Below are 23,965 nucleotides of genomic sequence, written 5' to 3'. Positions count from 1 at the left end.
CCCAGCCCTCTACACCAGTTTTCAGTCAGAGTAACAATAACATATACGGTAATGGTTTTACGTTTGTCCTTCCTTAGTCATCATTCTTGCATTATGATCTTCAGTGACCACAGGGTTTTACTGTGGGCAATCACTGCTGAACTACCCTGACTTTGGTATGCCTCTGTGTTTTCTTTGTCCTAATCCACAGCTTTCTAAGCTAGAAAATAGATTCAATTTACAGAAACGTCAAGGCCTTGTTGCATTCTCCATTCAGTTAGCATTCATGCAATTAACAAGGCTGAATCTGTGTTTCATCAATCAATCAATCAATCAATCAAGCAATCAAGCAAGCAAACAAGCAATATCTATCTTTCTGCCTCTCTACCATCTAACAATGTATCTTTGCATCGATCAATGAATCAATGTATATGTATATATGTATATGTGTATGCATGTATCCATCCATCAATCTGTGTATCAATTATTTATCAGTGCTGGGGACTGAACCTCGGGTGTCATGATTCTAGTATTTTCTGGGTAAAGCTATATTTAGTAGTCACAGAGGTTCATTGCTTTACCAATGATCTAAAAATAGATCCAGCAATGGAGAGGATAAACTGTGCACTAGAAATCCTTGTGCCTCTTGGGGATTTGATTTATTTTTTCAACTGGTCATCAAGCTATTTTAGGCTAAACTGCTATGTGACCTTGGACAAATCATGTAACCTTTCTGGGCCTCAGCTTCCTCATCTGAAACCAAAGCAGTGAAAATAGATTAACTCCCTGGTTCAAAGTTCAGAGAATACATTGTTATTTATGATAAAGCAGCCGTGCTGGTTAGATTTCATCAACTGGAAATGAGCTCGAGACATCTGGGAAGAGAAAACTTTAGCTGAGAAAATGCTTCCAGTAGATTGGTCTGTCAGCAACATTCTGCTGATTAATGAGTTATGTGGGAGAGCCCAACCCACTGTGGGCGGTGCCATGCCTTGACTCATGTTTTTCTGTTGTCTAAGAAAGCAGGCTGAGTGAACCAGGAAGAGGAAGCCATAGGCAGAGTTCCTCCATGTCTGCTTCAGTTTCTGCCTCCAGCTTCCTGATTTGAGCTTTTTCCCTAGTTTCCCTTAATGACAGACAGTAAGCTGTAAGGCAAGTAAAGCCTTTCCTCCACAAGTTGCCTTTGGTCCGTGTTTTATCCGAGCAACAGAATGCAAACTAAGACCGCTGCTCTGTCATTTTCCTATGCTGTTTCTATGCCAATGCTATGACATGTGTACTATTACTTTCAGAGCACAATTAGAGATTTGTGTGGAATACTAGCACTGACCAAAATGCACACTCCTTTCGGGATTAAGATGATTAACTGCATAAATCCAGTTTGAAAGATTTAAGCCAAAGCAGAAACAAAGATTGTATCAAACTCCCATGGTTACTCATTGTTAGGCATTTTGAAACATTAAGTTTCTCTAGCAACAGGTCTCAAAATGTAATACAACTTTGTAAGTTCATTGAGCAACTCAGATCATAGAATATCTGGGAATAATGGCTTAGGAAAGACTTTAGTTTTAATTTATTTGCTTGCAAATATGGGCAAATATGAGGTCAGGATGAGTCAAGCAAGTGATTCCTAAAGAATGCTTGCTGGAGGTGTTTATGATGTTTCTGGAACTGTGAGCCTGACTTGAAGAATGATGCTGTTTCTTCGGGGAAATGAAGGCCTGGGCTATGAGTGTGGATGGTCCCCCAGTCACTCACACTTGACCATGATCATGTAGACATCAATGGTGCAGATAGGTGGCTGTGGAAGGCGTTCTCCTTTCTCTAGGATGGATGAGATGTCACTTGCTGGTATTCCATCATAAGGCTTGGACCCAAAGGTCATCAGTTCCCACACGGTGACACCTAGGCAGACAGAACAGGCAAAGAAAGTCATTGCATTGTGAGTTAATGCTTAGCACACCACCTAATCCTTAGCCATTATTGTTAGTAAGTATTTTAAAACCTGTTTCTGTAGCCTTGAGCCACTGGTTTGAGGGGATTTACCTATCAAGTAAGATAATAGCATCTGTTTCATGGCATGGCTTCAAAGATGCAGTAAGATCTTTTACAAAAAAGTTTAGCTAAATGTGAGGCATATAGTTGCTGACTGATAAGTGGAATAGTTATAACCTTAAAGACAAGGACAACTGTGGAGCCCGAGTTTGCTACAGAACAAGGTCTGCCTACGTGCACAGCTGTTCTGAGAACCTTATACTCAAGGTAGTGCAAGCAAGGACCTTACAAAGCAAGGCTGTAAACTGCAGCTGGTCTTTTGAGGGGTCTTTTGATACATAACACTCTTTGTTCGGTAGCTAATACAATCTGATGCATCTGCTTCTGTGAGGGAAAATGTTCAGGGCAACCTGAATTTGTGTACCTTGGTGATGACCACCCATGTCTGGTTCAGAATCAATTATCCCTTTCCCCTTTGGGGTGAGAGTTGTGTATTATAATGACACGGTTTCTAACCTTTCCCTGAACTGCCTGGGGGAAACTCAAGGACCAAGTGCCTGACACAGGAACCAAGGACATGGCTAGTTAGGCCACAATAGGTTCAAGATAAGCGAAGAACAAGCAAGGGAGGCTTGGCAAGAGTGGTCATCCTGTGAAGATGAGACATGGTGCTGTGCATGGCTGTGCTGTATTTAGACGAGCTGGGCCCTGGTAAGGTGGTCTTCCTTGAGAACAAGCAGTAACTACCTTCCCATTCTTTCTTCCTCCCCACAGTTATCCTCATGGATCCCCTTGCCAAGCTCCTTCCTCTCTTTGACACAGAGAGATTAAATCAAGCACCACATGAAACAACAGTCTTAGCCATTTCATAAGAAAACATTATTTCTCTATCAGAAATGCTTCTGCCATGAAACCTCCTTTGCTGTCTTCCTTTGGTTCACATCAAGTTCACAGCAGGAGCTTTTGTTTGTTTGACCTCTGCAGGCAGAAGCTTAGCTCTCATTTGGGTCCTCTTCCCCCCATGACCTTCCCTGCAGCATGTGTTCATGGCTGTCCCTAGTGATACTTGGTGTGGTAGTTTAAGCTTTATTTCCTTTGTCAGAGTCTCTTAGTTCAGTAGATGGACACGCTCACTGTCTTGCAAGGTAACACTTGCCTATCAGAGCATATAATATCAATTAACAAATAATAAGAGCCGACTTAGCCTCAGTACAAATTCATTAGCGTCAGAGTTTGACTCACCATAGCTCCAGACATCGCTTTGGTGTGTATAAATTCTGTGTAAAATTGATTCCAAAGCCATCCACTTGATAGGCACCTTGGGACGATGTGAGATAAAATAGCAAGAAGACTATTAGCTTAGAACTAAAACATTCTGTCACTCTAGGTGTAATTACAGTTGACTAATGAGGAAAATTGAGTGACCTTTCTGCCATGCTTTAGGCCTATGCTCCCTCTCGGTAGGGGAAGGGGTTAAATTTACCAGAGAACAGGTGGGCCCTGGAGTTACCTCATGAAAGCTGCGGCTGAGAACATTTTGGGCAATGAACTGTTTTGATGAACTGAGGCTGTGGTATTTCCCTGCAGCCCTAGCTCCCAGACTTTGGGCATGTTTTTAATAACCAAGTTCATGGGGTTGAGAGTGCTATTTAGAGATACACTGACAGCATGATAGGAGGGCTGTAGCTGGGGATGGCTGAGGGGCTTTGGGGGTTCCGGCAAGGCTGTGAACCTCTCACTGCTGTGACAGAGACTTTGAAGGGACTAAAAACAACACAGAGAGAAGAGAGCCAATTTTCTCAGTGGCAGTTCTGGCATGAGTCATAGACTCACCAGAACAACCCAGCTTGTTGAATATGAGTCTCAAGAGAGGGTGCTACTAAATCCATGGTCATATTTCCCAGCTGGTCTTTTGAGGGGTGTTTTCCTTCTTGAGGAGGGATTAGAACTCATAGTTGTTAATAGTCACCTGGAGATGGGAACTGGCTCTCGTTGGCCTCTGAACAGGTCTCCCTCCTTACTACTCCCACTGAAATCCATTCACAAAGTAGAGGATGACCCTGACTAGATTCAGGTCATGGTGGCAGCTGCTCTGACCCCATTCAGAATCTTTGGCAAATGCTGACCACAGCTGACAGGGAGGGGGGATGGGTCTGGGTTGTCAGGAAAATGCTTCCTGATCTACTCTCGGGACTTACTTTGCCCCCCTCTGCATGATATTCTTTCTCTTCAGCACCAAGCAGTTTGGCCAGCCCAAAATCTGTGATCTTGACATGCTGTGGTGTCTTCACCAGTACATTCCTGGCTGCCAAGTCACGGTGCACCAAACGCCGATCTTCCAGGTAGTTCATGCCCTGAAACACAGAGGATGCTGCAGTGAGGGAGTGAACCATCTGGGGATCCTCAGTGTCATGGGAAGATAGCACCCATGCACCTGAACACAGGGTTAAATCCACGAGAATCTCTAGGCTGCTCAACACCAAGGACTATATTTTTAGCCTTTGTACTTTGCTTGATACAGTTGGCAAACATTTGGAATTATCTGGAATGAATGACAAGACATATGAAGGAAGCTATAACCACATGTGATCAAGAACTTTTCTCCATCCAGATACTCAGGTTGCAAGTAGAAGCAGCCAGAGGAAGAGTAAGGCTCAACTGTCAGGTGCAGACCTCAGGTTTCTGCTTCGACTCCAGCCTGCCGCCTTGAGCTTCAGGAGGTCTACTGTATCAGCTCTATCCTTATTTAAAGGGGGTTAACGCATATCTCACCAGACTATGGCAAAGCAGGGCTGGTTGCATTCCAGACACACTTTCGTCATGTTCCTTGGGCTGTCGTATGCGAATCCCTCACTGATAACAAAGAACACTTTGCCCAGCTTTACTTTCAGTGTCTTTTTTTTTTAAAATTTACTGTTTTTAAAACCACAACTATTTGAACATTGAATATGTTTTACAAACACCACCCTCTCTCACTTCCTTGACTGTTCCATAATTATGCTGCAATTGTTATCATCAATATAATAGCAATAAAGACATACTGCTTGACATGTAGCTAGCACACTGAAGCCAAATGAGTTCCCAGAAACACTTCCTTTGAAACACCATCTTTACTTGAACTTTCTGGTGTCCCTGTCATAGGCAGTTTTCCTCCCTTCTGGCTGATGGGCATCACTTTTGGCCTCTACTCCTTCTCTGGTGTGGGATCAGCCGAACATGACTCTCTTGGAGTTTGCCTCCATGGAGTCTGCTGACACTAGCTTACCAGCAATCCCTTCTCTGTGCCAGGCTAGTCTCTTCAGGAGGCACAGGTGAGAAAGAGTCAAATATGCTGATGCTGTGTCTGTTTTTGCTTCCACCACTCTCCTCTATTCACAAACACAGCAGACCTCTCCTCTCTAGCCTGCAGCATGGGCCCCATTTCCTACTTCCTATCAGATCGATGCTTTTTGAATCTGCTGGCACAGAGCTGACCTGGAGCAGTTTGTTGAGGACACCCTGGAAGTAAGTAAGATTTTAGCCAGCTCTTCTTGTTCTAGTGTTTTCGCAATGATGGAAGCACCTCCACTTGGATACACTCTCAGAGTATACCTACAGATGAGGTTCACCCCTGAAACTTTCAGGCAAACTGTTTGCTTGTTTTTGCACCTATTATTATATAAAAGATTATTGTTGACTTGGCCTATCCAGTGAAATAATGTTCCCCTTAAGAGCAGAACCGGCCATCTTATGAAAGTAGATTTCTACAAGAACACCGTCAAAAACCCAGCACTGGGTTCCCTTATGGAAACCCTTGCTGTCTTTCTTTCCTTGGAAAATGCAATCACTGTCCATGCCTCTTGTGAACATGAATGTCCTCCTCTTCATTGTATTTATTAGGAAGCAACTACATGTTTTAGATGCTGTTCAGTTCACGTGTTTCTTTTTGAAGATTTGTATTTATTTCCTTGTGCAAGGAAATAAAGGTGAAGAGTACTTGGGTCTACTCAAGAGGATGCTGGCAGACTCTTCGCTGGACTAGCACTTCCAAATTAGGAATCATAGAGGGATTGGAAGTGAAAGGACAAGAAGGAGCAGAAGCCAAAGAAACACTTCCAAACACACAGCTCATTTTCTCTGCCTCTTTCTCTTGTCTGGTTGAGCTCCGGAGGCTGCCTCCTTCCTCAGTTCCAGCTACCTCTCTGAGCTACGGAGCTGTTACTCTGTCCTAGTCTTTACGGCCTTTGTATCTTATAAGAGTAAGGTCTCTATATATTGAATATGACGAACTTTTCCCCACTAGGAAAGGAGTAGTGCTAACACTTAGCCTTCTCTAGGTAGGATGTCCTCATTGGTTCCCTCCTTGCCTTTCTCCCCTGCCTCTCTCTCCAGTCATGCCCCTTTCTTTCCTCTCCTCTCCCCCATCCTTGCCATCTCTTATCCTTGCTGTCTTTATTCTTCTCCATGGTGCCTTTCACTCTTTCTTCACACTGGAAGCTACTGTGTGGGACAAGTCACATACAGTGTCTATGCAGAGGACCAGTCACCCCCTGTCTTTCCTCCTCTGCTTTTGTCTAAATCTTCTTGCGTTCTGTCCATTTATCATGCTTACAAGGAAGACTAGAGAGCTCATTTCAAACTGCATTCTACTACCAGTATTGACTCTTATTTAGCTGCTTTAACTGTTTAACAGACTTAGATGTGGTGGTGCATGCCTGTAATCGGAGCATGCCAGGAGGATCTGGAGTTCAAGGATACTATCGAATTTAAAGCCAGTCTGGGCTATTTAAGACTCTGTCTGAAACAGCAATAAAATGTTCCGTACAGATTTGGTTCATGAGACACATTTTGAGCATTTGTTTAAAAAAAAAGAACAATTGAATGATAGCAGCAGTGCCAAGTGCTGAGGACTCCAGCCACATTGGAGATTAGCCCTATCTTCCCCTGCTGTGGCCTTTCAATGAAACTTGTCAGCTGGGCCAATGCTGCCTGTGCTACCAAAATCAAAACAACAAAAGTCTAGCACTTGGTGGTATGTCAAGAGAGCAGTGTCATTGTGTGAGTCTGATAAATCCACAGAACCCCCCCCCCCTCGCAAGCTCAGCACATCCACAGGCTTAGGGCTGTAAAGGAACATCTCGGCTTTTAAGTTTCCTCAGGAAAAAAACAGCTTGGAAAAGTCTAAGGTACACAGTTCAGTGAGGGTCTTGCATGAAGTAAACTGGGGACAGAGAGATTAGATTTATTAGAACCTAGACTCAACTCCATCCACTTCACTCTGCCACACACTTTCAAGGTAGTTCAAGAGGCCATCTCAGAACCCAACTGGGTTATATTTTAACTGGTTGCTACAGATAAGAGCTGTGCTATTGCTCATGAACTCTCTGAATCTAAACAGTAACATCAGCACTGACCCCAGTGGGGTCTCTTGGAAGTCTCATTTCCTGATTCTTTTTACTATATTGAGTTTAACATATTTATTTTTGTCTCACTGCTACAGAAAAGCGAGAATGGATTTTGAACAGCCGAGTTTACAAAGTGATTTTTGAAGAGTGGAACTTCAGGATAATAAAGCTGGCCTTGTCATCTGCCTCACAGGGATATCAAAGGTCTTTATGGAACACTCTGTTGCAGAGAGAAAAAAAAAGACTGAGTGTAGACAGTGGCATTTGAAGACTGCTCTCCCAAGAGCTGTATATCTCACATATCTTGGGCAAAGTTCAGATAGGCTACTGCAGGATCCATTTCTGTGCTGCTCTAGAAACCACAATAAAGATAAGCCCAGACTTAGTGGCCTCCTCATTTTCCTGTGCAAGGAGGGATAGGAGCTGGGAGACATAAATGTAGTTATATATTTTTCACTTTAAACGATAAAAGGAAAAGACTTTTAAAAATCAAAATAAAGCAACTCTTTTGGACCTTTTAACATGGGTACTGTTGTGTTGTGCGTTTATGAGATGTGTACTTTGAAGGATCTTATGAGTCCTTCTTTCTGGCCCATTGTGGATAAGAACAGTGGGTACATTGAAGCACTCTCTAATCTTAGTCCCTGGGAGTTCCAAAGGTTATATGTACAAAAGAGAATCCTTTTTTTTTATAAATGGTGAGAAAAGGATAATTCTCTTATAGTTTACCAATCTATACTGGTTTCCTCCCTACCTACCACCATCCTCTCCTTCCTTCCTTCTCCACTTTCAATCTTCTTGACAGTTTAGCTCAGACAAGGAAAGTGTACAATCACCAATATCTACAACACTTTTGAAGCTGGTCGCTTTTGTAGGTCACCTAAGGTATTTGTGGGGTAATCCATCCTACTTTGAAATGCTAAGACTTGAGTTTGTTCTGAGCTACTAAAGGCATCTGGGAAGTTTTCTTTGCTTGTATAGAAGTAGAACAGCTTAATACTGAGACATATTGCCACTAACCCAGGAGCAAAGTTTTCTCCTCATCACCTGGGAAAACATTATGTTCCTCCCCTTTGGGGGCATACACTCTACCACTTGGCTAGTTCTATATGGCACAATATGGTTTCCTTGAGAATTCCCAAACAGAGGTACCACAGGCAAAGAATGAACTGCCCCAAATGTGGAAAGACTGCCAGTCAAAATAACCTTAAGCAAAATACAACAGCACAAAATACAACAAGTAACAGGTTGAAATTATGATTAATATTACATAGAAAACTGTCTTAAGAGACAATCAAACCTCAGAAATATATTCAGAATTGCTGTTTATGGTGGGCACTATCATTCTTTCAGAAGGGTAGTTTTTAGAAGACACTCAAACTTCCAGTGTGAACTGAAAGTTCACTGAAATAGTAATCCCATTTTGGTTTGGGCAAAACTCCTAGAGACTCTCTGTGTAATATGTTTGTGTATAGCCGAAATGGAATGAAGGGACTTGCATGGTAAGTGAGTATTCTGCACTGAGCTATGCCCCATTCTTAAGAGGACTCTCTTTTGTGGAAGTTGAGATGTTATGTTTTTAAGAACCTCTGGTGACCTGGGCATCAGTAGTCATGCAAGAGAAGTCAGCCCTAGGGAAGTAGAGTTCTAGTAGTTCTACCCCGATATGGGGATACAGCTCGGTCAACTGTACAGTTGGGGAAAGTGGTCACAAACTCAAGAATAAACTAGACTTCCCAGAGATAAGCATGTGGAAATCAAAAGAAAGGAATAAAACTTGAGAAAGGAGTGCATCACGCCCTGCCTTAGGGAGTGTTAGAGAAAATATGAGAGAATTCCAGAGTTCAGGAGTGAGGACTTGGGTACGCCTTCAGACACCATCCTATATCTAATATATAGCTGTTCTGGGTTAGGCAAAGGTCAGCTACTGAAGCAGGTTGAATAGCCCCAAATTTTCATATTTATTTGGAACTTCAGAATGGAATCCTATTTGGAAAAGGGATTATAAAAATCTGATTGCCTACAGATGTTGAGATACATCGACCTGGATTTTGGATGGGCCCTAAGTCCAATGATTGAGACCTCTTTTTTTTTTTTAATACGTATTTATGGGATGCAACTTGATTTTTGTATGTATTCCTGATATGGAGAAACTAAGACAAACTAAGTAGCATAGTTGTAACCTCAGCTCTTTGTGGTTACTGTTGTCTCGGTATTTTCCAGTCTTTATGTGAAGAGAGAGGGGCTCCAGGACACAGAGACAGGGGAAAAGTTGGATGAATAAAGAAATATGGACTCGGCGATGCTGATACAAGCTAAGGAGTGCTGAGGACACCAGAGGCTGAGAGGCAAGCAATGATTCTCCCAAAAACCTTTAAAGCCAGTGCCCCTAGAACATTCTGAGGTTGGACTGCTGACCTCCAGAATTTTGAGGAGACAGCTTGCATAGAGACAGCTTGCATAGTGAGCAGACCGCAAATCTGTAGGGCCTTTTCATGGTAGTGCCAGGAAACAACTACACACAAGCAATACACATTTAGCAGCAAGAAAAATCCACAGCAGCTGGGTCGCACGCTACCCTGTTCTCAGACTATTGTCTAACACTCATAATTTAACTCTTATAGTCTGTGTAAAGCATCAAGACAAACAGTGGGCAGAGGCCGGCATACATGGCCATACTAGCTGGAGAGGATGGAGTGGTCCCAACTTTCCAGGTTGCAACTGAAACATCTCAAGTGGTATAACCATATAAAGGACATTTTGTAGTTTGGATTGCTGGAGAGGGGGCTGTTGCTTTTCCAGCATGGCCCAGAGTATCATACCAAGCACATCTCATCCTATGCCACAGCTCTCAGAAAGCTGGTCTTGTTGTATATGCATGCAGTTGTGTCTTTGTTAGAGATGGGTGAAGTGAGTTCAACATAGTTCTGCTACATGCCTGGAGCAACCGCCACCATGACCAGGATTTGTACACACTAAGAACCAGTCCAGATCGGGAAGCCCATTTTCCTCTGCTCCTGTGGTCCCTTACACGTCCTTCAACATCTTACCCAACTGTCTAAAGAGGATGGGAACAAACATCAGGCTTTACCACAAATTCCTTAAATTCAGTCATGTGAAAATCTACCCATAGAGTCAGAGAATAAGCCTAACTTTCCAAGTTTGGTGCCAAAATATGATGCAGGGCTGAGACTGTGATGGGGGAAATTTGAGATGAAAGTTTGAGTCCTTAGGAGGCCTATAGATAGTTAAATACTTGATCTGTTACTCTGTGCTCATCCTCAGCCCTGTGGGTGGAAGGAGTGTCCAATTCCTCAGCCACTCTCTGGCTCAGAAATATGCCTGTAATTAGAGACACTGAAGTAGCCCAACCAGCGGCCTCTTTAGGCATGAACACCAGGCTTGATGCTGGTCCTTATCTTGTCCACATGTCCACACCATCGCCATCTCCTTAATCTGCCTTCTTCTGGTCCCACTCTGTTTTACTATTAAGTCCTAACTGAGGAAATAATCCATGCTGTCCCAGAAATTGCCACAGTGTTCATCAAAAAGAACTCCAGAAAAACAAAGACAACACCCAGCGTTGTTGTGCACCATGTACTGAGAAAACTGTTCATGTGAAGTGGCTAGATTTTCCACATGAAGCATGTGGCCATTGGTTCGGTGTTCAAGTCAAGCAATTGAATGTAATCTAAAATAAGGAAAACGATATATCCTGTATGCAGACACACACACATATCATCTCAGCAGGTACCCAGAGTGGAGAAGCTAATGGGTCTTCTTCCCTTCTCTGAGATCATCCTTGCTGCTTTTCTTAGTGCTCTTACCAAGGATCACTCTCACCCCTGGAAGACCAGGGTGGAGTGCAACAAGTCAAAGTGCTTTGTACTATATTGAAACATTGATCCTGCTTCTGAAACCTGTCATTGAATCTTTGGGTACTTCAGTGGGCAGACCTCCCAATGTGCTTACCTTTGCAATCTGCACACACCAGTTGAGGAGGTACTGGGAGCCAATGTTGTCCTTGTGTTCTCGGACATAGTCCAGGAGGCAACCGTAGGGCATGAGCTGTGTAATGAGCTGGACAGTGGAGGTCAGACAGATGCCCAGGAGGCGGCATACATGAGGGTTGTCCACACTAGCCATCACATAGGCTTCCTACAAGGTAAGGACAATAGATGAATCACAGTTGTTTCCTGACTGGTGGGAGAGGCACGCATATCCCTTTCTGGGTAAAATGAAATGCCTTTTTTTTTTTTTTTTTTTTTTGGTTTAAAAGTATGTACTCTGACAAGTGTCAGGTTATGCAAGACTATTAAATGCTAATACACTGTAGGATGTAGACTCCTTTGGGATGTTGCATGTTAAAAGGAAAAGACCCAAATGGAATTTGCCACTGGCAAAAGCTTTGATGAAAAATAAAAAGACATTTGAATCACCATGATATTTCAGAGTTTAGGAAATGCCACTATCTTCCTTGAGACCTTCCTCCGTACATACTAAGGCTAGTGGTGATGTTATGGTTTTATGGGATCCAAGTTTGGATCTCAGTATGCCCTTGACAGTGGATGGCTTGCTCACTTCATCAGAAGTGAGCATGGGTCTTGGTACTGTAAAGACTGCATTTTTCAGGAGAGATCTCTGAGTCAGCGGGTGTTTTAGATGTTCTAGGTGTTCTCCTTTCCCAACATGGAAGACTTGATCCAGACTGAACTGTGAATAGCGGCAAGAAACTTTGGTCAAGAAACCAGCACATGAAACCTCTGCAAAGATCAACCAGAGAAGCACTTTCCACTTCCAGTCTCTGAAATGGATATTCATGCATTGGAGACCCACATATACATTCACACGTTCACACACTCACGTACATACTCACACTGAAACGCCCACACATACCCCCACACACTCACATACCCATGCTGTAGTATATAAATCTGTTTTACATTTTCTTTCCATTGCTTGGCCTAAATTTAAACTGGAAAGTATATGGGAAAATTATTAAGCCGTGGGATTGCCAGAAAAGCACAGATCACATCTCTCCTTTGGGTCTGGGAAGCTGTACAATCATAACAGCAGTGAAATCCTCCGGCTCTGCCGATTTTCTTGAGATGTGTTTGAGATTTGGGCACATATTGTATTCATTTTAGAGGGGGAGAAAAACATCTGCAAACTGGAACAGTTTGAGAAGCTTAACTGCCATGGGCTGATGATGCCTGGGACAGGAACGGAGCAGGGGGCGTGGGTGTCAGGCCACACAGAGCCTGGAGCCCTGCCAGTTGGTCCTACTAAAATATGATAGACAAACAGAACTGGGATGTCACTTCCTGCCTACACCCAGCACAATGGGAGTGTTGTGTAGTCACATGCAAAAGTTAAAGTGAGCTTTGTTCTTCTCTGCTTATTTTGGAAGTTGGGAAGATGCATTGTGACCCGCAGCAAATATGCTTGGTATCCCACAACAATCTTTGAACCAGCTGCAAGCAGGCAGCATTCATAAGGGAAACCCTGATGGCTTCTGTCCCAGTCTCACTAGAGGCTGGTTTGTCCCTGAGGCTTCGGTGACCCAGAAAGGCCACTATTTGTCACTATTGATAATAAGAGATTTGAGTCCTTCCTTGCTGTCTTACCCATCTCTGGGTTCATTGTGTTATGAATGGAGGAAAAGGGTCCCAGGAGATGCTAAATTTTTTGAGAGTCTTGAAGTCATAAATCTTAAAAATGAAAGGTAAGAGGGCCAGTGAGGTGATTCACCGTGTGATAGTGCTTGCTATGGAAGGCTGAAAGCTCAGGTGTGATCCCTGGAGCCTATAGCCTGCTTAGAGATGTACAGAGAGAACCAACTGCACAAAGCCATCCTCTGATCTCCACACATGTGCTGTGGAATATCTATCTCAGGGCATTCCCCTGTCATGTACAGATGTATATGAGCTCATGAGTATACACACACACACACACACACACACACACACACACACACACACACACACAAGAAGAATGAAAGGTAGGGACCTATGAAATTTAAAAGTCTTTACCAATTAATTAAGTCACTATAATCCATGACAGGGGAGATAGATAGGGGAGCTAGACCACAGAGTGTGGGGTTTCTGGAATCATTTTCAAGTGCAAGGCAGTATTTAAGAAGCATGCTAACTGAGGGCTTTTCTTGTGGCAATGTTGATTGATGTGCTACTTAGTGCCTTGTTGAAATCACAGGCTTTGCTTCCCTCAGCAGAAACCAGTTCCTCCATGTTCCTGCCCCCACTGAGCCTTCCAGCAACAGCGCATGGCCTTGTGCTAAAGGATAGACTGGATGTCTGGCAGACCCAGCCTGTTGGTAAGCAACCCAGGAGGTTATCTATCATCTGCTAGCTGCTACAGTCACAACAGCTAACACACAAGGAGAAGACCAGAGGTGACAAGAACGAAAAGTCAGGGAGGAGGGCAGGGGAAGCATGAGCAATGGAAGGAGAAAGGGGCCAGAGAGAAAGAGCAGAATGGGCGCCTCCAGATGAGGAGTGCACTTGAATTTTATGCCTTTACTCTTTGCTCCTCCAAGGTTTCCAAAAGCAGATCTCCAGCTTCTTTTCTGGAACATAGTTATCATTCAGAACAATCTGTCCTTATGTTATTATCTTATAAACAGTGCTCAAATCCACATTATTGGGTGTAATTTGTTAGCTCATCCAGAACGAATTAAGACACAAACTAAGGAAGCAAGATTGACTATATGATTTTCTTTTTAACAAATGTAAGTGAAAGACTAAGTAAAACGTCTTCACAGGCCCCTGGCTACTTGTCCTTGGTTATGTTAATAAGACTTGGCATTGATTTGTAAACTCTAAAATTAAAGATAATTTTGCTTGACAAGTGTATTGGCAGCATGCATGATTTTCTGCGACATTGCATTCATGAATCATCTCTCATTAGCAATGTGCAATGTGGAGCCCCCCTGAGCATTCTCTGCCTTTCTTCAACTTTTTGTCTCAAGTTAGGTGTAGTCTTTAACAACTATTGGAAGCCCTGTTAGATACTGAAGTGGGCCCTATCCAGTTCCAAGATGGTCTCTTTGCATTACGTTCTTTGTACTTCCATTCAGTCCTATTGTGGGCTAAGAAAGTTAGAAAAAAAGAGGGAAATTCAGTAGAATTAAAAGTAAAAAAGATGTTCTTACAGAATATCCTAAATGCTTCAGCAAGTACCAATCAGCAACATGGGGGAGGGTGATGTTTAAATTGGTTGGGAGAGGCTTAGAAGGTGAGGTAATGGTCTAGTAGGCTTCACACTATTGATAGCTGGTATCTTTTATAAAAGCCATTACAAAGATAGGTAATAGAGCAAAGCAAAGTGAATCCTCATTTCAGATATAGTGGTGCACTCGGACTCTAGTCATAGAAATCTGAATGACTTTCTTTATGCCCCCATTCCCTCATTTGTAAAACCTGTAGTGTGGGCACATCCCTCAGTCACTGTCGTAACACATGCTAAGAAGCGAGCATCAAGACTGGCCCTGGGAGGAGAACGTTAACTCTGAGTTTTGATTCTTTGTGGTTCCGGAGTACAGTAAGTCTTGGGAAGAACTGTATTTTCTATATCAAGAAGGACAAAAAGAGATAAAAACTGATTGTTTATGATATAATGATGGGAAAAGCTTAGAACAGAGCATTGTGATGCAAGAGGCAGAATCAGTGGTTTCTGAGACGAGGGGTGCACTTGAGTTTTATGCCTTCACTCTTTCCTCCTCCAACGTCCCTATAAGTAGAACTGCAGCTTCTTTTCTTGAACATAGTTATCATTCAGAATATTTCCAAACGGTCCTTATGTTATACCTTATAAACAGTGCTCAAATATACATTATTGGGTGTAATTTATTAGTGCATCCAGAATAAATTAAAACATGAACTAAGGAAGCAAGATTGACTATATGAAATTGTGGTTAGCGAGACATAAAAGAAAACTCACGTCAAGGATTTCTTTGTTGGCTTTTGGAGATGTGGCTTCTCTTAACTCCTTGATGGCCACTGGGATTTTTACTTTCTCGCCTTCTGGGATCCAGAGACCCTGAGATTAAGAAGAGGGCTGACATTAACTTGAAATAATCATGCCAGCAACATGTTGCCTTGTGAGCTGGATTAATTTTTATTAAGGATCCCAGTCCTCAAGGGCTCTACATTACAAATCCAAGAGTGCTGGGACTCTTCATATTTCAGAGGTTCTTAGCTATCAAGCTCTAAGAATCCGAATAATTTTTGGATCAAAAGGCACAAATACCATCCCATATCAGAGAACACTCTCTTTACAGCAAATGGAGATTATCACAGAAAACCACAACTGGACAAAATGCAGAGATCAACTTCCAGTTGTCCAGAGGAGGTGGCAGAAATACTGTTAAGAGCCAAAATACCAGAAAGTCTGCTGTGAAATGGTTTTTCCTAGAAACGGCTCATTAACAAGTTGAGAGCATTGCAATATCAATGGACATGCTAAGGCAGAAAGGGGAAATTGCATGAGGTCCTACCCTAGGGGGATAAAAAATTATAGGCAACTAATGACCGGAGAGAAGGTAATTAGCTTCTCCCAGAGATGAGATGAGCCCCCTTATTTGTGCATATGTATGTATACACACACACACACACATCTGTATATGCAGATATACATAAATGTATATTTGAGAATCATGATGAGAAAGGAGTTATTGACTTAAGAGTAGGAGTCATGGGAAAGGGAGAAGGAAGGGTTCTTGGGAGGGGAGGAGGAAGAAATGGAAGGCAAGAAAGTGATGTAATTTTATTCCAATTATTTAAAACCATTATATAAAACTCCCAAGAGTTTTAATGGCCCACACCTATAATTGTAGCCCTTGAGACACTATTGAAAGATGATTGAGTTTAAAATCCGACTGGGTTACATAGTAAGAGTCTGTCTCAAAAAATAAGGGTCAAAAAAAATGTATGCTTGAGCGGGTGTAATGGTTTGAATGACAACTGTCCTCCATGGCCTTGGGTATTGAATACTTCGTTCCTAGTTGATAGCACTGTTTGGAGAAGTGTACGCAGGGCACTGTTGCTTGAGCAAGTACATCACTACAAGGGTGCTACGAAATTAAAACTTTCACACTACTTCCGTTCATCCTTACTGCTTTGTGCTTGCATTTGAAGATGGGAGTTCTCATTTTCCTGCTCCTGCCACTGGGCCTGCAGCCTGAAGCCATGCTTCCCTGCCATTATGAACTCCAACCCTCTAGAATTGTAAGCTAAAATAAAGTCTTCTATAAGTTGCCTTGGTCATGGCGTCTTATTACAGCAATGGAGAAGTAACCAATACAGCTAGCTATAAATGCAGTGTGGATCATTCAGAATTTGAACTGGAATCAGACTTTATGAAAAATGGATCTAGGAAAGAAGACTGAAATGCTCATTCAGTGACTTATTCTAACAGTTCAAGAAAAGCAGCTACATTCCCAGTCTACGTTTCTATCGTGGTCTATGAAGATGTTTTTGATTTCACAGTGATAACAAAAAAATAAATCCATTTCAATAGCCTGGGGAACACTAATTCTACACCTTCGATAAAACAGGTAGATTGTGATAAATCAAATTACTGAGGAATCTGATTTACCCACACAGGGCTGGAGAGCACAGCAAACACTGTTCCCAGAAGCCTAGTGCAGACCTGTCTCCAGGAAGCCTAGTGCAGACCTGTCTCCAGGAAGCCTAGTGCAGACCTGTCTCCAGGATGTTACCTTATACACTGTGCCAAATGCTCCCGAACCCAGAACTTTGATCTTTTTGAATTCTGTTTCCTTTAATATCCTCAAGTGGGCTTGGTTTGGAGCTTCTCCGCTGGGTGTGAGAGGTTCCACGAGCTGTGAAGAAGGGAACAGACCTGAGATGCTACCACCACATTCCAAAAATAAGTGGCATTTAATAGTAGATTCATTCCGAGCCAGAGTGTCCAGCACCTAAAAGCATGGGACCATGCTGTGTTCAAAGGAGCAATGTGTTCAAAGGAGCAGTGGACATCTTTTAGTTAGTACATAACTACTATACATTAGAAACACAGAGCCTTTAATATAGGTGTTTAACACATCTACATTTGAGAACTGCATTTTCCATTTCTGTTTTAATTGTCAATCAGTTTTACTTGAAGTACAGTAGCAAGATAAATGTTATACCATAACCATTTGGTCATCTCTGGAATACATAATACCTCCATGCTTATGAAAGACAAAGGCTTCATAATGTAGTGCCAGACACAGGTGCTGTACTAAGGGCTGTGAAGCCTAAGCATGGCATAGAGATGCCACAATGGAGCTGCCGCCATAAGATTTCTGTATCTCTTTTTGTGATTCTTTTCCTAGGTACACAACCAGGAGCTACCGGGTCTCAGGCAGGCCTCCACTAAGCTTTGTATTTCGAAAGACACCGTGCAAAAACATATATGCTTTGTTGAATGGAGTTTTCCAAATACAACTAATTGTGTATAATTGGACTTTGTTTTTGATTCTTCCACCATAACATATAATAATAATGACAATTATGTAAGTGCTATGTTTGGGCAAGTGTCTTCCAAAGACTCATGCGTTTAAAATGGACCAGGAATGATGATGTTGGGAAATAGTGGGGCCTTTATGAGTCTGGAACTACATGGAGGCTTTTAGGTGACTGGGGACAAGGTCTAGAAGGGACTTTGCCTCACTAGCTCCATCTTTCTGGCATGAGGTGAGTCAATGTGCTCCACCATGCACTCCTATCTGAAGCCCAAAGCAATGTTGCTTACCAGAACCCTTAAAAACCATGAGTCCAATGAACCTTTCTTCTTCAAACATGGATTTTCATGGGTGTTTGTTACAGTGATGGAAGGCTACAACAATGTCTAATGTATGAAATTCCACATTACAAATTCTCAGAGGAAGATTTTTTTTTCTCCTAGAAAGCAGTTAATGGTAATAAAGATGCTATTGATCCAGAGGCAACCAAGTCTCACTGCTCACCTCTCTCTCTTGAAGCAGGCGGCGTAGTGTACGCTTTCGAACAATGTGACGCCTTCGCATGAATAGGCCGATTCCAAGGGCCACCACCACTATGAAGAGGAGGCCACCCACAATCCCAGTGGCAATAGATGGTATCTTTGGCCTGGAATGAGAGACAAGAGAAGGTAATATGGGCATTCCATACATGTCCTGCACCTTTGATACAGTGATAACATTTAAAATTATCTCAGAAATTGGGATATGGGTGACTTATATAGAGGAAATGACTGGTGGCTAAGTCCCAAGGCAAGGTTGCCAACATTTTTTAGCTTCTCTGCCTGAAGTCAGTTTCCTTTTCTACATTTAACAGTTGAGGTTTCATCTGAACTTCTATCACTATTATAATCATTTTATAGGCTTTTGATGATTAAAATATTATTATAAAATTCAGAAAATAGTCCAAGACAAGAATTTTAAGAATACTTTATTTTTTGGGAGTTTCGTACATGAGTACTATATTTACATACATCATTACTACCTTCCCCCTTCCCCATCAACTTCCTTCAAGCCCCAAGTTGTAAATATATAGACCAGCTGTGTCCGTTTAGTATTGCTTATATGTGTATGTGTTTAGGGCTGATCACCCGAAATTGGATTACTTATCAGGGACTTGTCTCTGGAGAAAATTGATTCCCCCTCATTTAGCAGCTATTAATTACTTGTAGCTTTTCATCTAGGGGTGTTTTTTTGACTTTTGGTTTTTGGTTTTTTTGTTTGTTTGTTTTTTGTTTTTGTTTTTGTGCAGGTGATATGTAGACAACTGCTTGAGAATTCACGGGTACAGCTTTCTTTCATATATAGAAGACACTAAGAGCAGACATCCTGGTCCTCTGACTTTTACAGTCTTTCTACCCTCTCTGCCACGATGTTACCTGAACCTTAGGTGTAACGCATTTAGTGTAAGTAAGTCCTGCTTTTTATATAAACTTGCATCTTGTCCTTTCTAGGAGAACACACATGCAATTGAAAAAAATTGTCAGGCATTTTCTCACAGCCATGTTGGGAGAACTTCCAGGCACATTGAGACCCCTGATAGGGTCCCCTACTTTTAATGAGATCCCTAGGTGAATGAATGAGCTCAGTAGAAACAAAAGCTGACAGGATTTAGATATAAAAACCATCACCATTGCTGTGACTGTTGCCCCAATATATCCTCAAACCCCAGGAATTTGTTAACTTTGCCGTCTCACCAAGGTCAAGTCTAACTTTGGAAAGATGAGAAATCAGAAGTCATGTGTTCAATCTTATGAAGGACTATCTGAATTAATATTACTAATTCTGAATTTGGGGTCTTTAAGGACTATTTTTCATTTCTTTTATGGCTAGGCTGAAAGCTATTATCCTTAAGAATCTACCTCAAGTTGAGTTTCTGTTACATTTATTATTATTTGCAAGAGAACATGTTAATGAATAGCAAAGATTTGGTATCAGCATTATTTACATATAGATAAGGTACCAAAGTCCTCACAGACCTGACTTAATTAAATCAACTGTACATCATGAAATGGTGGTTTGCAACATTTCCTACTTAGGGAGTACAAGTCATTTCCTGAGCTTTAGAAAACAACCCCCTATTAATAAAAATTAATGAGTTTTCAGCAATATTGGAATATATGAGGAATGATTTGTTTCAGAGCATATATTGAGAAGCTACAACAGCAAAGGCAGGTGGTTTAGAAAAGAAAACTGTTAATAAAGTAACGATTGTAAAGAATGGTCACTGACTATTTTAAAGGTGGGGTTGTACAGAGAACCATTTAAGAAAGTCTTGGATGCTGCCTGGGAATACAGGGGGGCATTTTTCTGGGGAAGTGTCCTTGGAAACTAAGAGGGGAGACAGGATTCAGGCTTTCCTTTATTTTGTCATTTCAGTTGATGGCAGAAGGAATCAGCTACCACATCATGAAGTTAAGGGAGAGATGATAAGAGAAGGGCTATTTGTAGACATGTCCATAACTGGGATATAAGGCTGAGCATCAAGCAGGCATTCTGTAGACCATCTCAGCTCTGCACTAGATGCTGGCTGCTTGATACCACTGTTGCATGATGACTTTGAATGGAAATACATACATAATTTAATGTTCCTCAGGGAAGCATTTCAGTCAATAGTAAGAATTTATCAGAAACAAAATGATGAGGGAAATTTATTGGCTTTGCTGGGCAATGTGTTTCAAGAAAAAAGAAAAGAAAAAAATGCCCCCAAGATAGACCTTTTCATTTGACAAAGTAGCCCTTCACACCATGTTTGTGACATGACCCCTTGGGCTACTGAGAGGAAAAGAGGAGACTTTAAGAAGTTCTGAGACTTAAGTAAAGCGGCTGTATTTGCAGAAACAGATACATAGGAAGAATGGCTAGTCCGTAGTGTTAACCTCTTGTGAAGCTGGCACTAGCAGTAGCCATCACATATGCTGTCCAGTGATCAGCAAGGTGGGCACAGGGCAAGAGGGCAGAATCTGAGACCTGTGGCTGGCCCAGAGGATTTGGAAGAAACTGGAGGGTGAGAGGGGAATCAGAGATGGCTTCTGGTCTTAGATCCAAAAGGTCTTTCAGATCCACTGTCATTGAACATACCCAGATGGCCATACTTCACATCCTTGAAGGCCTGGCCCAGCACATCTGTAGGAAAAAAAGAACCACAGCTTTTTCATCCATCTTCACTGGCATTTGCTTGATAGTTTTCCGTAGTAAGTCATAAAGCAATTGTGGAAAATTACTCTTATATAGCTATAATCATCAAAATTGGGTAGTTACTAATGTATTTTCTAAACATTGATTCAATTACATAAAACAATATAATTGTTTATTTAGTCAGAAAATAACTTTTGAGTGGCTGGCATCATATAGCCATCAATAAATCAGCCAGGTCATTACTGAAATGTAACACAGTACATAGTTGCTATACAGCTGGCACCAAATGTCAGGATGGACATGGGAGCCATATGCCAAAGACTGCATTTGGAGCCACACCCCAAACTCGCTGTTTCTACTACATGGGACAGGAATTGGTTCTAATCTCTCCCCTCTGTTTTTCTTGGATTTTGAAGGCTTAGCTCTCTGACTTTGCCTTGCTCTCAGATAAAACCATCTGCAATGGCTTTGGCCCTTTATTCATAACCTAAATTTGCTGTTATTGCATCTATTAGCAGTGGGATATAGAAGGAGGTATTCTAGATACACAAATAGATAATCAAAGTAAGCTAGGAAGCATTCTCTAGTGTCAGTTAGACTCTCCCTTAAATACAGGGTTTGGTGGTTTGTTTATTATTGAGTGGGAAACACCAGGAGCCCATGCATGCTGAGGGGATTGACAGTTTGTGCAAGCTGCTTGATTTCATACAGCCTCTGAGAGCGACCCTGGACAATTGCCATTCATTGTCAACAGGAAGCTGTGATCAGTGAGCTCAGAGGGAAGGACAAACCACTTCACATGTAGCAGGATGACCAACAGGGACAGTGGCAGCACTGATGCTACAGAAGGGAAAGGTTGGGGCATCACAAGAGTAAGAAACCTGCAGGAAAGCTGACAGCACCTCCCTTGCCTTTGGACTCCTGACGGCAAGCCAAGGAGGTTGCACTGGTTTCTTCTGTCATATTCTGTCTCCAACTCAACTCCTTCTTTATTGCCAGAAATTTATAATTATAATTTTAGTGACAGATTCACGGGGGCGTACAACTAAAATGGGCAGATTCTTGTGGGACCTTGTTTAATTTAACAGGATGAATATGTCAAGAAATATCCCATTTTTGTTTAATGTCAACATAAGGTTCAATTTAAAAATGAATGTGCCTCCAGTCCTATGCATGCTGAGGTGGCCACATCTGTGGCTCTTGAAGTTATGTAGATTCGTTATGCTATAGTGCAGCTTCTAACACAGCTGGCTCATAAATTGTGAGGGCTGCTGAGTCCTACAAAATCGTTCCTTCCCCATGAAAATAGGGAAAACACTACTTTCCCAAAATATTAGAGGGGCAGTATGTTAGATGGTGTATAAATATTTAAGTGGGAAAAGGTGTCTTCATTTTCAATTGTCTTCAAAAACATTTCACCATATTTTAAAAATGCATTTTAATCAAAAACTTTCTGTGTAATTCATTAATTTGAGATAAGTACAGGCAGTAATAACAAGACTCTATAAAAGTCCATGCTCCTCATCTGACTTAATAGAATTAGGAAGAAAACTTAAAAAATCAGAGTAACTAGACAAGCAAAATTTTAATTTACATTAGAACAAATTCCATCTTTCTGTGCTTTAAACTTATTTCATATTCAAGGTAAGCATGCATACAGATCATTCCTCCTGCCCAGTGTCTTTTGGAGGCCATGAGTGCACATTTACAGGTAGAAACATACATAACACCCTTATTTCCAAACGAGAGAAGAGGAAGATGTTAATTTTTTGTATACAGCTCAGGCAGTTATGTTTTAGGGAGTCTGCTCCAAAATTGCTTATGCAAGAAAAGTAAGCTTAGGTAAAAAGGGGGAAAGCATACTTTTCACAGGTTTTGCAGAGTTTACAAACTGGAGCAAGTAACCAGCTAGGTAATGCACACACACTAAAAACTGGACAATGTTAAATCACTCCCACAGAGCTGGCAAGTTCCAAATCCACACCCGAGCTTGAGAAATACTATTTTAAAAGTGCAGACGACCCTTTCCTTATCAGGATAACTGGAGTCTCAGACCAGCAGCCAAAGATGTTCCTAATGTGGAAACATGATTATCCTACCCGTCACTGTCAGATATCAAATGTTGACTTCAACTCTCAATGTTTCTGATATTATTTTGGAGATTCTGAAGATTCTATTTACACAATCGGAGACTTTTGGAAAAGAAATTAAACTAAAATATTTCAAGGTAATATGATTGTTTTCCTAAAGAGCTAATTGTCCTAACACTCACAGTCATAAGAATGTCCACTGTCACCTCCACCAATGTACTTACTGGCACCACTATCACTGCCATCCACATAGTCAGCATCGCCACTACTCTGCATCACCACTGTCGCCATCACCACTACCCACATCACCATCATCACCATTATCTGCATCACCATCACGACTAGCAATCTTATTACCACTATCACCACCACCCTTACTATCAGCATCACTACTGTCCTTACTACCTCCCTTACCTTTAACTCTCAGCATTCATGGACCAAGTGCTTTCCCTGTCTTAGTCACTATTTTACAGATATTACGGATATTAACTCATGACTTCAAAATCCTGCAATCCATGCTGAGTTATTTATTATTGTGTTTTACAGAAGAATTGAGTTAGATACGCAGCATCCTAAAGCCGTGTAGTTGGTATTGAAGAGATCCAGAGAAAGAATAATAGTTCTGAGTAAGGATAGCAGTTTTAAGAAACACAACGAGATGCATATTAAATATTTATATATTTATAAATTTATAGTATTCCAAAAAAATTAGCTGTATAGAATCAGAATATTTCTGCTAATTATACACAAAATAGTTTTATTTTATATTGTAACAGCTTAATAGTCAAATAGGCTTTAAAATGATACTTTGGAGCAACATTTCAGGAACCATTACTGTGTGTGTGTGTGTGTGTGTG

The 23,965-nt window shown here is 41.6% G+C and overlaps 1 protein-coding gene across 2 annotated transcripts in view; it reads right to left on the bottom strand.

Moving 5' to 3' along the window:
• Nucleotides 1–23,965, bottom strand: part of Egfr (epidermal growth factor receptor) — a 158,792-nt gene that overhangs the window by 3,850 nt on the left and 130,977 nt on the right. For both annotated transcript variants that reach the window (XM_021175457.2, XM_029483270.1), the window contains exons 16-23: nucleotides 20,962–21,006; nucleotides 18,349–18,490; nucleotides 17,098–17,220; nucleotides 15,318–15,416; nucleotides 11,331–11,516; nucleotides 4,173–4,328; nucleotides 3,217–3,292; nucleotides 1,738–1,884 (exon numbers count right to left, since the gene is read on the bottom strand). In XM_021175457.2, the coding sequence (XP_021031116.1) occupies nucleotides 1,738–1,884; nucleotides 3,217–3,292; nucleotides 4,173–4,328; nucleotides 11,331–11,516; nucleotides 15,318–15,416; nucleotides 17,098–17,220; nucleotides 18,349–18,490; nucleotides 20,962–21,006 (974 nt within the window). The remainder of the gene's footprint in view (nucleotides 1–1,737; nucleotides 1,885–3,216; nucleotides 3,293–4,172; nucleotides 4,329–11,330; nucleotides 11,517–15,317; nucleotides 15,417–17,097; nucleotides 17,221–18,348; nucleotides 18,491–20,961; nucleotides 21,007–23,965) is intronic.

The sequence above is a fragment of the Mus caroli genome, chromosome 11, assembly GCF_900094665.2.
Source record: "Mus caroli chromosome 11, CAROLI_EIJ_v1.1, whole genome shotgun sequence".
Lineage (NCBI taxonomy): Eukaryota > Metazoa > Chordata > Mammalia > Rodentia > Muridae > Mus > Mus caroli.
This window is presented reverse-complemented; position numbering and strand designations above follow the sequence as displayed.